Source organism: Callorhinus ursinus, unplaced genomic scaffold (genome assembly GCF_003265705.2).
Source record: "Callorhinus ursinus isolate GAN/ISIS: 27379988/994484 unplaced genomic scaffold, GSC_fseal_2.0 scaffold47, whole genome shotgun sequence".
NCBI lineage: Eukaryota > Metazoa > Chordata > Mammalia > Carnivora > Otariidae > Callorhinus > Callorhinus ursinus.
The window spans coordinates 5982505-5997884 of NW_027397109.1; the positions used below are offsets into that span (position 1 = coordinate 5982505).

The following is a 15380-nucleotide window of genomic DNA, read 5'->3' on the forward strand; positions in this document are numbered from 1 at the left end:
GATGGCTGCATAATATTCCATTGTGTATATATACCACATCTTCTTTATCCATTCGTCTGTCGATGGACATCTTGGCTCTTTCCATAGTTTGGCTATTGTGGACACTGCTGCAATAAATATTGGGGTGCACGTACCCCTTTGGATCCCTACATTTGTATCTTTGTGGTAAATACCCAGTAGTGCAATTTCTGGATCATATGGTAGCTCTATTTTCAACTTTTTGAGGAACCTCCATACTGTTTTCCAGAGTGGTTGCACCAGCTTGCATTCCCACCAACAGTGTAGGAGGGTTCCCCTTTCTCCGCATCCCTGCCAACATCTGTCATTTCCCGACTTGTTAATTTTAGCCATTCTGACTGGTGTGAACACCCAGGATTTTGTTGTGACATCACTAGCACGTTCCAAATGTTGACCGATGCCTCAAAGTAAATTTAAGCCAATCGAGGACCAACATTGCAAGGGCTGAACAAAGCCTGCCTGATGGCCGGACACCCCCAGTCTGGGACCAGTCATACAGTTTCTGCTGTGTTATTGTGCAGAGTTCACCTAATTGTTCACGCCCGCAGGGTTAAGAGGGGATAAAATTCATAAAGCAGCTCTCACACTCAAGACTGGCAAAGGCCTAATTGCAACTTCTATGTACCTCCTAAATTGCTACCTGTTATTTAATCTGCGAGAATGCAAAACAAAACAAAAACAGGATATAGCCCATATGATGCTCTGTTTCTCTGTAACCTAACTGCCCTCTCTAACACCTTTTATAGGCCAAGGGTTCGCTGGCTGTTGTGTTGTTGTTTTGTTTTGTTTTGTTTTTGAGCTCTTGAGGACACTGAGTTGGCAACCATTTATTGTTGCCTCCTTCTTGCAAGCATTGTGCTAATCATTGGGGACCTAAATGAATAATAACATGGATGTGGGCCCAAAAGTAAGAAAATAAAACAAAGAATTCTAATGAAATACCATGAGTGCTAAGATAGGGGAAGATCAGGATACCATGGGACCTAACTCTGTGTAGGCACTTCCTGAAAGTTACACATAGGCTGGATCCTGAAAAAAGCCTCAGAGGAGAGAGTAAAGAAGGGAAGGTCATGTGGAGATGAGATCAAGGTGAGCAGGGAACCCCTGGGGAACCGAAAGAAGTCTGGCAGGGTAGAGCCATATGAAGAGGAGGGGAGGAAAGATGTGGCTACGCTCACATCAAGGGGGGATTTGTCTGGGATTTATCTTGGGGGGGACAGGGCATTGGCACTGATAAAGTCCCCCTCCAGAGGCATGTATGAAATGGAGGAGCAGGCATATGTCCTGAGTTGGACACCGTGTTTGCTTTGCCCTTGCGTCCAAGGTCTTTGTTCTCACAGCTCTGGAGGTCTGGATTCACTAACCCACACAGCTCATCATACTCCCTCGCGGGAAGCAATTCATTTTTATTATCCCATCATTTCTATAGATATCTGCTTAATAAATGCATCTAGAAATAGCACTCAAACATGATTTGAAGCAATTCATTTTCTCTCTTGGAGCACAGATGAATTGGGTGTAACGTCAGTCTTGACAATACTGATTCCATTCACCACAATATTATTGGGATGGAAATTCTTTTGCAAACTAAAGTCTCTGGAAGTAATTTCTTTTTTTTTTTCTTTAAATTTTTTATTGTTATGTTAATCACCATACATTACATCATTAGTTTTTGATGTAGTGTTCCATGATTCATTGTGCATAACACCCCCAGTGCTCCATGCAGAACGTGCCCTCTTTAATACCCATCACTGGGCTAACCCATCCCCCCACCCCCCTCCCCTCTAGAACCCTCAGTTTGTTTTTCAGAGTCCATCGTCTCTCATGGTTCGTCTCCCCCTCCGATTTACTCCCCTTCATTCTTCCCTTCCTGCTATCTTCTTTTTTTTTGGAAGTAATTTCTTATTGATACATAAAACAAGCACTTATTGAACACCTACAATGCACAGAAAATTGTGCCAGATGTTATGTTGGTATTTCTTTAACTGTCACATAGCTCTTTTCTCTCCATAGCAGGGAAACTTGATAAAGACCAAATTTCCTCATTTTAAATTTCCTAAAATGCTGACCTGAAGGTTTTGCTATAGCAAACATATCAAGTAATTGAGAGCATAGCACCATTCTTCATGTTTTATACAAGGTATTACCCGAGTGCTTTATTCTCAAACAGAAAGAGGGAAAAATAATGAGGACTCTGAAAGAGCCCAAAGTTTTCATAACCACAGCTAACTAATTTCCCTTTTGAAAAATGTGAAATGATGCTTGGACGTTTATTATCACCACTGTTAACAGCAGTATTGAAATGAACAAGAGCAGTCCCTTGGAGCATGTGGAAATGAAGAACATGTGGAAAAGGTTTGTCAGACTGTCCTCATTTTAGAAAAAAAGAACAAACAAGGAAGTCCAGTACAGAACCTGAGGGCAGAAGTTACAGACAGTGCTGGCTAGCTGTGAACAATTCTGGATGCAACGCCCCATGCTATGGTCAGACCTCCACATGAGTCCACCAGACCCACGATAGAAACAGTCATTGTAGATGCAACTGAACTTAGCAAATAAAGTTCAGCACCCTTAAAAATCTATCGATCCTAAACTGTGTGAGCACATGCTCTTGACTTTTAAAATGACCGGTGATCCAACAGCCAAACTATGGAAAGAGTCAAGATGTCCATCGACAGATGAATGGATAAAGAAGATGTGGTATATATATATACAATGGAATATCATGCAGCCATAAAAAGGAATGAAATCTTGCCATTTGCAATGACGTGGATGGAACTGGAGGGTGTTATGCTGAGTGAAATAAGTCAATCAGAGAAAGACATGTATCATATGACCTTACTGATACGAGGAATTCTTAATCTCAGGAAACAAACTGAGGGTTGCTGGAGCGGTGGGTGGTGGGAGGGATGGGGTGGCTGGGTGATAGACATAGGAGAGGGTATGTGCTATGGTGAGTGCTGTGAATTGTGTAAGACTGTTGAATCACAGACCTGTACCTCTGAAACAAATAATACACAGTTATATGTTAAAAAAAAAAGAAGATAGTAGGAAAGGAAAAACGAAGGGGGGGAAATCGGAGGGGGAGACGAACCACGAGAGACTATGGATTCTGAGAAACAAACTGAGGGTTCTAGAGGGGAGGAGTTGAGGGGATGGGTTAGCCTGGTGATGGGTTATTAAAGAGGGCACATTCTGCGTGGAGCACTGGGTGTTACACGCAAACAATGAATCATGGAACACTACATCAAAAACTAATGATGTAATGTATAGTGATTAACATAACAATAAAAAAGAAAGAAAAATAAGTCACATGTAAATTTCATCAAAAAATTAACATATGCAGAAAAAAAATGACCCGGTGATCACCGTCTGTATTCATCAGAGTTTTTATTTCACCTCTCATTTTAACTATGGTGAAAATGAAACTAGATCTGCTGAGGCGCCATCTTTTTTTTACAAGTATTGGATTAAAACCTTTTTTTGTGGGGGCACCTGGGTGGCTCAGTCGGTCAAGCATCTGCCTTTGGCTCAGGTCATGATCCAAGAGTCCTGCACTGGGCTCCCTGCTCAGTAGGGATCCTGCTTCTCCCTCTGCCTGCCACTCCCCCTGCTTGTGCTCTCTCTCTTTCTCTCTGACAAATAAATAAAATCTTAAAAAAAAAAAAGTCCTTTTAACAAACTTTTTTGGGTTATGCAAACATTCCTTGCACTACACCATTTCATGAAGTGCATCTGTATTGTAGAGAGAACTCTGACTTTCCCGGGAAGTGAGCAGGAACACGGCGCATTTCTAAACATGGGGAGGACTTGGATAAAATAAAATGGCCTACTCACGACAGCCACCCCCGTGAACACTTTCCTAGTGTGTAATGTATATCGATGATGCCACAGTTATCAGAAGTGTTAGATATGGGCTACTCGGCCATAACTGTCAGTGGTCTTTAGTGATTAGGGTGCTTTGTGCATATCCTACCCTCCAAAATTTAATTTTGATCTTTCTACCCAAATTACGGCATTGATTATTAGTGTTAAACACTATAGTTGAACACAATAAACTATGAATGTTGGTTATTTTATAATATTTCTATGCTTGGAATGCTGTATAACCCGTCAATAGAGGGAAAAAATCCAAATGAGTCAAATCATTTGATGGCCAACTGGAATGGATATCTTGAACAGATGAGGTAAGCCACAGGTGACTGAAACATTAAGAAAGGAGATTTTTTTTTTTTAAATCCCCAAACAAAGAACTTGCACTTACTTGAGATGGTTGCCTTGTGGAATGTTTGAAAAAATTCTCTAAGATGGTATTTGGTATAATCTTCTTTCGAACTTCCTCTTTAATGCCAAATGATTTTGCTAGAGGCGTAGCAATAAACCTACAAAATATGAAAGAAAGTCCAAAATCTGAGAATGAACCCAAAATGACACCAGAAAACTCAAGCCTTACTTTAGATTCCAAATGAAGGATCAGCCATTGGGGTCATGTTGTCCTTGGGCTACCTACAGCTAACCTCTGCCTTGCAAAGAAGTTCAAGGAGAGCAAATTTTGAGACCCTTTATACAAGCAATACCTTAAAAAAATAAAATACTTGTACCATTAAAAATTCACTTATGTAAATCCAAATATATTTATATATGAGATCCCAGATTTGGGATAAGCCATTCCACTTAGAGTTTCATTTTAAGACTCCAAGGGATTCAAATGAATAATAATTTTGTTATTGAAAGTTTTACTTGGAGGGGCACCTGGGTGGCTCAGTCGTTAAGCATCTGCCTTCGGCTCAGGGTCAGGTCATGATCTCAGGGTCCTGGGATCGAGCCCCACGTCGGGCTCCCTGCTCAGCGGAAAACATGCTTCTCCCTCTCCCACTCCCACTGCTCGTGTTCCCTCTCTCACTGTGTCTCTCTCTGTCAAATAAATAAATAAAAATCTTAAAAATAAATAGGGCACCTGGGTGGCTCTATTGTTAAGCATTTGCCTTTGGCTCAGGTCATGGTCCCAGGGTCCTGGGATCGAGTCCCACATTGGGCTCCCTGCTCTGCAGGAAGCCTGCTTCTCCCTCTCCCACTCCCCCTGCTTGTGTTCCTGCTCTCGCTATGTCTCTCTCTGTCAAGTGGATAAATAAAATCTTTAAAAAAATAATAAATAAATAAATAAATAAATAAAAAGAAATTTTTACTTGGTGATCATTGTCTTATAGAATTACTATGTTCCTATTTGAAGTTCTAACTAATGAGAAAAATGGCCTGACTCTTGGGTAAATATCAAGGAGTGGGATTGGTAGGTGGTATAACAAGTATACATTTAACCTTATAAGAGACTGACAAACTGTTTTCCAGGTGGTGGCACCACTTTGCATTCCTGCAAGTAACGGGCCATAGTTCCAGTTACTCCATATCCCTGCCAACACTTGGTATTAGCAGTCCTTTTAATCGCAGGACTTTACCGGTTGTGTCCTGGTTTTCACTGAATTTCCACTCTAATCTTTATTATTTCCTAACTTCCGTTTGCTAGAAGTTTAGTTTGCTCTTTTTTCTTCTTTTTTCTGAAGGTAGACATTTATTGATTTGAGATCTTCTTTTTTAATATAGGTGTTTGAAGCTATAAATTTCCTTCTGAGCATTATGTGGCTGTATCTCATAATTTTGATATTGTGTTTTCCTTGTCATTCATCTCAAAGTATTTTCTAATGTACTGTGATTCCTCCCCTGACCCACTGGTTATTTAGAAGTATGCTGTTCAATTGCCACGTATTTGCTCATTTCCCAATTTCTGTGTGTTACTGAATTTTAATTTCATTTCATTGTGATTGGAAATCACACTTGGTATGATTTCCATTTCCTTATGCTTATTGAGACTTGTCTTATGGCCTAACATATGGTCTGTCCTGGAGAATGTTCCTTGTTCACATGAGAAGAATGTGTCTTCTGTTGTCATTGGGTGCTATGTTCTAAAGATGACTGTTAGGTCTACTTGGTTTATAGTGCTGATCAAGTCTTCTATTTCCTTATTAATCCCCCCTAAGTATCCATTATTAAAAGTGAGATATTCACATCTACAACTATTTGTTGAGTTGTCTATTTCTCCCTTCAATTCTGTTAGTTTTTCCTTCATGCATTTTGGAGCTTTGTTGTTAGGTACATATATGTTTATAATTATTATATCATCTTGATAGATTTACCCTTTTATATTATAAAATGTCCTCATTTCCAGTAACAATTTAAAAGTCTATGAAAGTCTAAACCTTTGGCCTCTATGGTTGCTGATAAGAAATCAACACTTAATCTTATTGAAGATCTCTTATATGTGATAGATGCTCCTCTCTAGCTTCCAAGATTTGTTGTCTTTGTCTTTCAACACTTTGTGATGCATCTAGGTGTGGATCTCTAAATATATCCTACTTGGAATTTGTTTAGCTTCTTGGATGTGTAGATTAATGTTTGTCATCAAATGTTAGTACATTTCTGGCCATGTATTTCTTCAAGTACTTTCTATCCTACTCATTTTCTCCTCTTCTTCTGGAACTCCCATTATGCGTATGTTGTTAGGCTTCTTGCTATACCACAGGTCTCTCAGGCTCTTTGTTTTCTTTCATTTTTTTTTATTTATTTTTTTCTCTTAGACTGCTAGCTCTTCTACTTGCTCAAATATGCTGTTGGGCACCTTTAGTGAGTTTGTCATGAGTCACTGTACTTTACAACTCCAAAATTTCTCTTTGACTTCTTTTATAATTTCTTTTTTTAAGATCCAAATTTTTATTAAGATATTTCCTATAATTTCAAAATTTAAAAAAATCATCCCTATATATGCCTATATGTCTAATTACAATCTTTTTATAGTCTTGATTTAGCGAGACATTGTTCTCATTCTTTCCTTTAGGTCTTAAACATGCTTTTCTCTAGTTCTTTGAACATATTTAAAATAGCTGATTTAAAGTCATTATCTAGGGACACCTGGGTGGCTCAGTCATTTAAGTGTCCAATTCTTGATTTCAGCTTGGGTCATGATCTCAGGATTGTGAGATTGAGCCCAGCATAGGGCCATGCTGTGCATGGAGTCTGCTTGGGATTCTCTTTCTCCTTCTCCCTTTGCACTTTTCCTGCTCACATACTCTCTCTCTCTAAATGATAACAATAATGATAATAATAATAATAAATGAATTAATTAATTAAAATAATAAAGTCTTTATCTTATAAGGCCAACATCTAGGTTTTGTAAGGGACATTTTCCTTACAGAAAGGGGATTACTTTTTCCTTGTATGGACCACACTTTCGTGTTTCTTTACATGCCTATAATTGTGTTGAAAATTGGACATGTTAATTAATATAATGTGACAACTCTGGAAATCGGATTATCCCTCTCAGAGTTTGTTGGTTTTGTGGTTTGTTATCATTGTCCATTTGTTTGTTTCATTCCTTGTTTGAAATGATCTATGAATTCTGTATTCTCTGTCATATTTGGGCACTGGAGTCTCTACTGGATTAGCTTAACTGTCATCTAATGACTAGACAGAGATTTCCTTAAATGCCTAGAACCAATAAGCCTCCCAGTCTTTGCCAAGGAGCTCTGCATACATTTTGGGGCACATCTTCAACACTCAGCTAGGCAGTTGCCAACTTTGCCTTAGCTTTCACTTCTTTGCTCAGAGCCTCAAGATCATCTAGAGGTGAGAACTAAGGGCCTTCTCATATCTTTTCTGGACATATGGAGAGCCCTGGGCATACCAAAAGCTCTACAAATTCAAGTGTCCTTCTGGTTTCCAAGAATATGTCTGAGCTTTTCAAAGTCTGCTATAGACATCTTATTTTCCAGTTTTTCTTTTTAAGTGTTTTGGTTAGTCTATTGTTTGCCCCAATTGTTATTAACAACCTCAGGCAGTTCCAAAGTTAATCAGTTGCCTCTACTTGTTTTAGACAAGCACCTTCAGGGAAAAGGCTTTTCTGACTCAGGTCAAATAAAGACAGACTTATAAGGACTAGCTTCTAGGGAACCACAAGAGAGGTCAGATAATGTTATTTCCCTGGTAGTGATGCTCTGTTCTGCTCCCTTCAATGGCTGCCAGGATAGTGGTTTCCACTGAAATTATGGGCTATTGGGTTTTCAAGGCTATCACAGAGGTGAACAGGGCAGGATAGGAATAGGGCAAGTTAAAATGTCACAAACTTGTTCTTCTTTCCAAGAGTCAGCTGTTTTTCTTAAATAACAATCTCTGAATTGCTGCTAACCTTTGGTTAATTCTGAATTCTGAAAAGTTGATTTTGACAATTTTTGCTAGTTTTCTGACTGCTTTTAGGGAAGAGAGAATTTTTGGAGGTCCTTACTCTGACATTTTTGTTAATTTCCAGGGTGTAGTGGTTTTAATTTGCATTTTGTTAATGACTAATGATGCTGGACACCTTTTCATGTGTTTACTTGTCATTTGTAAATTTTTGGTGAATTATCTATTCTTTTGCCCATTTTAAAAATCAAGTTATTTCTTTGTTTATTATTGAGTTAAAGAGTTCTTTATATATTCTGAATTTAAGTCTCTCATCAGATATATGTTTTGCATATAATATATTTTCTCCCATTCTGTGGCTTGTCTTTTCATTTTATTTATATTTTTAAAAATAACCACATAGGTATTTTTGCATATCATATAATTCACCTTTTCCAAGTATACTATTCAATGATTTTTTTTTAAGTAAAATTACCAAGTTGTAGAATCATCACCACAAATCAGCTTTAGAAGATTTTCATCATTCCAATATAATCCCTTGTGCATATTTACTGTTAATTCCTTTCCCTCTCACCTCTGCTCCAGGCAATCACTAATCTATTTTCTGTCTTTATAGCTTTGTCTTTTTAGGATATTTAATATAATGAAATCATACAATAATAGGTGGTTGCTTGTGTCTGGCTCCTTTCACTAGCTTAATGTTTTTGAGGTCCATTCATGTTTTTGGATGTATTTGGAGTGCATTCCTTTTTATTACTGAATAATAATTCATTGTATGGGTATGCATACATTAACAATGTCTTTTGAAGAGCAAACACTTCAGCAATTTACCAAGGGAAATAAAAGCATGTGCCCGTACAAATTCTTATACTCAAATATTCATAGCAGCTTTATTCATAATAGCTAAAAACTAAACAATCCAAATTTCCAACAACTAAACATAAATAAATTGTGGTATATCAATATGTTGAAAGACTACCCAGCAACGACAAGGAATCATTGACACATACAACAACATGAAAACAATCTCCAATGTATTATGTTAAGTGAAAGAAGCCAGACACAAAAGACTGTGATCTAATTATTACATTTGTAGGAATCAAAAAGGCAAAATAGGCTGACAGAAAGCATATCAGTGATTTCAAAGAGCTAGTAGGTAGGGAGAGGATGAACCATACAGGGTACAGGAGAGTTTCTCAGCTGATGGAAATCTTCTACATCATAATTGTGGTGATGGTTACACCACTGTAGAGTTGTCAAAATACATTAAATTTTGGATGAACTCTATTGTATGTAAATCATACCTCAATAAAGCTGATTTTTTAGAAGATTTACTTATTTATTTTAGAGAGAAAGAGAGAGAGTGCACAAGGTGGGGGCAGGGGGGCAGGCAAAGAGAGAGGGAGAGAGAAACCTAAATAGAGTCCACACTGAGCTTGAAGCCCAGCGCGGGGCTTGAGCTCATGACCTTGAGATCATAAGATCTCAAGACCCTGAGATTCCAAGAGTTGGAAGCTTAACCTACTGCATTACCCAGGCACCCCTAAAGCTGATTTAAAAAAATAATGATATGACTCTATTCTTTCTCCAGTTCTAACAAAAGCTCTATCTTCCGCCAGGTCAGTCTATTTTAGTACTTACTTAGAGGTTTCTGGTTTAATTAAATGCCAGAAATTTCAGTTATGAATGATCTTTTAGCCCTTCATTTTTTTATAACCATGGGAGTTGAATAAAATTTTTTCTAAAATAATTTGATAAAATATATAAGCCAATCCAACTGCCAGATGGACTAAGTTTTCCTGGAAATGGCCCATACATTTCAGAGACATATGAAAACAAAGTATGCACCAGATGTACATAGAGCAATGTGAATAGATCATAAAACATAGGGCTGCATTTAAAAAAAGAAGAAACAGAACTTTAAGGTCTTACTGCCACACTATTTATGTCAACTAACAATACATGCATTTTATGTTTATGCACATGTTTTACTGGGTCATACAAATAAAAAGCCATCAGATACATTAGAACCCAGCAGGCAGGAATGTGATGAGGAAATGGGGATAAAAGGTAATTAATGAAAAAGTTAATTCAAATCAATCAAAAAGAGGTCTTATACAGATCGAAGAGAGCATGCTATGATTTAAGGATTATGATTAATTAATTCCCCTCTGCATAAAATGTCCAAACCAAACAAAAATTAGTATGTCCTTAAAACTAACAAAATCTCAAAAAACATATTTGGCAAGCTTTTGGATAAATAATGGAATTGCTTCATTTATCCAACATACTACTTGAAAATTTTCATTGAGGAAACACTCGTTGTTCTTACTAATAGAATAACACAAATACAAAATGCTTTAATATGGTAATGTTCTCAGTCATATTCACTCAATGTTCTCTCAAATGTCAGAAATCAAAAAATTAGGAAAATTTTAAAAAGCAAAGAGGAATTGAGCCAAAAAAGACTTATGAAGTAAGGGAATACAACCAACCTCAAAGCCAGGGAAAGTATAATATTCCCCTCTAGAGGATCATGTGGGAGACTAGTATATGGATCAGTATACACAATGGGTAAATATACATATCCATAGCATACTTGCTGAAATGAGGAAATGCATCTATATTAAAATCATTAATTTAAACAAGAAAGAGAAATGTGGTCTTGTTTGTTAAGATGCCCAGGCTTCAAAGACAGAAATAACAGTTTTGAATAAACACAGGAAGTATATAAATATAGTTTTCTATTTCAGCATTATCCTTCCTTTCCAAATAAATCAGGAAAATCAATCACTTCATCTAATGTAAGTGTAATAATTATGAATAGGTACTTAATTTAAAAATCTGTTTTGAAAAAGGAGAAAAGAAAGGAGTATAATAAATATATGATAAACTGAACTGAAAAGAGAAGGGAAATGACAGGTCTTAACTCTAGAAGGACCTTAGAGATTAACTTGCCTGAACTTTCATTTTATGGATATGGATTATAAAAAAAATGTCCAACAGGAAGAAAAAAGAATGTGAACTTCTGCTCCCATGTAAATGGTTCAAAGTTAGGTTAATTACCAAGGAATGAGTCTCTTAGGTTTGCTATAATTGCAGAACCGAGCCTTCAGATGGCCCCATTCAGACACCCAGATAACCCCCTCTTCGTCTAGCACTTCGTCAGTTACTTGTGAGCCAAAAGCCTATCAATCCCAGACCCCCTCCCTTTTTCCCAATATTCTTTTATAGAATAAAAAGAAGGCAGCCCTAGGCAGATATTAAGCATGTGAAGTTTAAATACTTCTAAACAGAAACAATAACCCACTGACATAAGATCGATTCCCAGTTCCTAAGGATTCAAAGGTGCTTTGAACAGAGTTTAAGCAGGGAGTGTTATATGAAAGAACAAGTATTTGGAGCAATGTAAGTCTCAGATAACATTGAAGTCTACTGTGCATATTTTGAGACTATTTCAATTTAGGACAGTTAGTAACAAGTCTTTTCAACTCTTGTAAATCGCTACAGATGGGTCATTCCACCTTCCCTTCTTTGCAGAATGAGGACATATCATTCCATCATGCGCTTATGTTGCTCAGTGGAAATGGTAGAAATGGTTGAATGTATTCATTGCACAACTAAATAAAAGAAAAAAGACCACCTTTTGATTTTACCACCTCCACTCTTGCCTTGAGCCATTCTGGGACCATAATTTACTCTGAGATAATGTGTTTATTCCACAGGTATCTAAATCTGAGTGGCTTAGATCCCATTCAGTCATACTTCAGACACATAAAAGAATGCATAGAAGAGTCCAGATAAACTAGTTAGAAAGTGCTATTCTAGACTTCCCTTACCCACCCCAGCCAACAACAACAACATACATATATATACACATATATGTCACAAAATTTATAAGGAAAAGTAGTCCTAAATACAAAGCAAATGTCAGTCACTTTCGAATGATCTACTTTGTTCTTTATCAATTCTGTCTCTCTGCAATTGCTTTTCTAGGGAGAGACATCACTTCCTGATCTTAAATGGCTCATGGCTAGTACTAAAGGATAAAAATGAGCCAGCCAAATCACAACTATTGGTCACTTCATAGAATGAGAAGTTGTAGTATAAACAGAGTCTAGGACAAAAGAAGAAAGCTTTCTTGTGATAAATATATCATAGGATATGCTGAAACACAGTGTCAAATTTACATGAATTTTTAAGATAGCTCAGAAAATTACACATTCGGCTAGACTTCTTTAAGCTATGTTTTCTATATTCCCAAGAGACATTAGTTAACTCTTGTCTGCCATCAGGAGTATTTCACTATGAAAGTCCAAGAAGTACTGATATAACGAGAGAATAAAAAACCAACACCCCGGAGCCTGGTATCATGGCATGTCGGTTCAAGCCCCAAATCTATCCCTTGAATACTAACTGTGTGATGTTGGCCAGATCACTTACCTCTTATTTTCTTGACTGAGATCATATCACTTGTGATTTTATATACTTCTTAAACTATAAGTCTCTACTCAAATGCAAGGTGTAACTAATATTTTATTTATGACATATGGGGCTTAATCTAATGCAAATGATATAGAAACCTTGAAAAAGACATAAATGTATGCTTCAAAAGGCATAATCTCCTTCCCCGGTTAAATGTTCCTTACTTCTATTGCATTCAAAGAGATATGAGGCTAGTGGACCAACACATGGTTTTCTGTAGTGTCACAGAATGGAAAAAGCTAAGGCTGCGTTATTGGGAGTTAAAGCTACATAAGAAGATTGGGAAAATGACAAAGAGTATGCTCAATCCCTTGGGAAGAAGCAAGAATGGTCCTAGGAATTACAAGAGGATTGGATTCCTTCCCGATCGTTGTTGGAGTGGCCTCAGCCAAGACAGAAAAAGTTGGTCTTCCACAGCTGTGCTGCTTTGGCAACCAAAAGAGCTTTCTAGTTCACTGTCCTGATCACAACATAAAAAATGGAGCTGTCCACCGAGAAGTAGGCAATCTGCAGTGTAAATAAGTAGAGGACCTGGGAGCCAAATTCGAGGATCACCACACAGCATGCAAGAGAGGCAAGTGTTTCAGGATAGTAGAAAGTAATTTGCTAACTTGGAAGTGCAGTGACAAAATTCTACTTTATTTATGCAATCTTTGACAAATCCAAACATGTGACTAAAAAGTAGAATTAATGGTCAAAAAGGAAGAGCATTTTCAAATGTTCCCAGCTAGAATTTAAGTGGTATCCAGGGGCTTCCTCTTCCTCTCAATAGCAATAACATATTGTTGGCTCAAGAGAAGTTGTTATTTGCACAAAAACCTTTTGGAGAGTCCATGAAACAGAGTTGGTCAAACGAACTCTTGAGATAAGGACCCTGCAAATGGTTATAAACATATGATCTGCATTACAGTTAGTCTTGGACAAAATGATCTTTATCAAATTTTGTCTTAAGTTTTTCCAACTCTGACATTCAAATATTCTTTTTGCTCCAAAAAGTTAATGTGCTAATAAGAGTTTTTTGAAATAGAGACAACTACAGAGATTATAGATGAACATTTATCTCCTGTTATCATAACATGGGTACAGTTTTAATAGAAAGGTTGAAGTAATATCTATTTTAATTGAGTTAAAAAAAAGAAAAGTTTACTTTTTCTGAGAAAGCAAACTGGTATTTTTTTCTTTGATTTCCTTATACTTTGGAATGAAGGGCTGCTATTAAAACTTTCAATAAACCTTTAAAATAAACTGCTATAAAGCAAATATTAAGTTAGGTCTTTAATGAGGCATTGTTTGCTATTTTATAGGCATTCTAAAATGATAATGGATCCCCTATACACAGACTCTGCTAGCATTGCCTTTCTGCGAACGTATATACTTTGTCAGCATGGTACGTGGAAGACGAAGTGGGTCCCCACACTGTCAATGACACTAACAAGCTCTGTGCTCCTTAACTTCTCTTGATCTCAGTTTTCTTCACTGTGAAACTGACACACTTGAGGAGACTGTGTTCCTAATATTTATTTGTTCAGCTTCTAGATCATGTTTGGTGTACATAGGATTTGATGAACTCCCCCAGGAATCTGTAGCCCGTTAGTGGCCCCCTCTGAGCAACAGATTATTAAAAGTTCTTACCAAGATTCCAGTATTCCAGAGTTGGTGCAAAGAAGAGGCATGGGAAGAAAAGACACACAGATCCTACTTACTTTTCAAAGAAATGTCTGATAATCAGCAAGCCAAAAGCATATGGGATTGTCATGTACAAATGAGAGGGTTTCACGAAGACGAGTCCATCGTGATCTTCAAGATCTGACCACTTAATTGTTGGAGGAAGCCAGAATCTTTCCAACCAAAACCATTCTTTAAATGTCTGAAACATTCTAAAGAGATGGAAAAAGAATCTGTTAGACTTGTGAAACAAATACTTAAAGTTGAAATAACATTGAGTATTATCTCTTAATCTACCTAAGCCAGAGAGTTTTGAAAACAAGGCAAAAAGGGATCCTATTATTCAGTGGGTTTCATGACACTTCATTGCATTAAACAAGAATCACTCTGCCAATACTCTCAGGACAATTTTGGCTGTGGCATGGCCAACTTAAGTTTAACATACCACCGTTCACACTTTTGGCACAATGTACGTTAACATTATGGGTACGTATCTTCCTCTTCTATGACTCTATGGTATGAAAAATCATTTAATAATAATCTCTGTTACTTCAACATGCCCAAGGTCAACCTCAGGAAAGCTCCAAGTATGTATAAGTCTACATTAGTATCCTAAGAACTTCTCTAGGAAATAAAAGAACAAGCATATTTAATTTCATATTACAGTAAGTTCAAATTCGTCCATGTCAACAAATACTTACTGAGAGTCTATTATTTGTCAACCACCGTGCTAGGCACTGAAAATACAAAGATTAAGAAAATGGCTTTCTTGCCTTAAGGACCTTATAATCGTGTGGACAAGGCCAGCCTGAATACCTAGATGATTTGACATACCTATTTTAGGTGCAATAAAAAAGGTACAGGATGCTGTGGGAACAAGATGATGGACACTGAGCCCAGCCAGGAAGTGTCAGAGAAAGATCACTGGAACAGATGATTCTTGAGATGTCCTGAACAAAAAGGGGAGATACAACAGGGAAAGGCAG

At 37.3% G+C, this 15380-nt stretch overlaps 1 protein-coding gene across 4 annotated transcripts in view; it reads right to left on the bottom strand.

The window, feature by feature from the left end:
- CERS3 (ceramide synthase 3) overlaps positions 1-15380 on the bottom strand; it is a 115217-nt gene that overhangs the window by 62944 nt on the left and 36893 nt on the right. For all 4 annotated transcript variants that reach the window (XM_073882504.1, XM_025893110.2, XM_073882503.1 and 1 more), the window contains 2 exons: positions 14433-14606; positions 4283-4400 (listed from right to left, as the gene is read on the bottom strand). In XM_073882504.1, the coding sequence (XP_073738605.1) occupies positions 4283-4400; positions 14433-14605 (291 nt within the window). In that variant the 5' untranslated portion in view covers position 14606. The remainder of the gene's footprint in view (positions 1-4282; positions 4401-14432; positions 14607-15380) is intronic.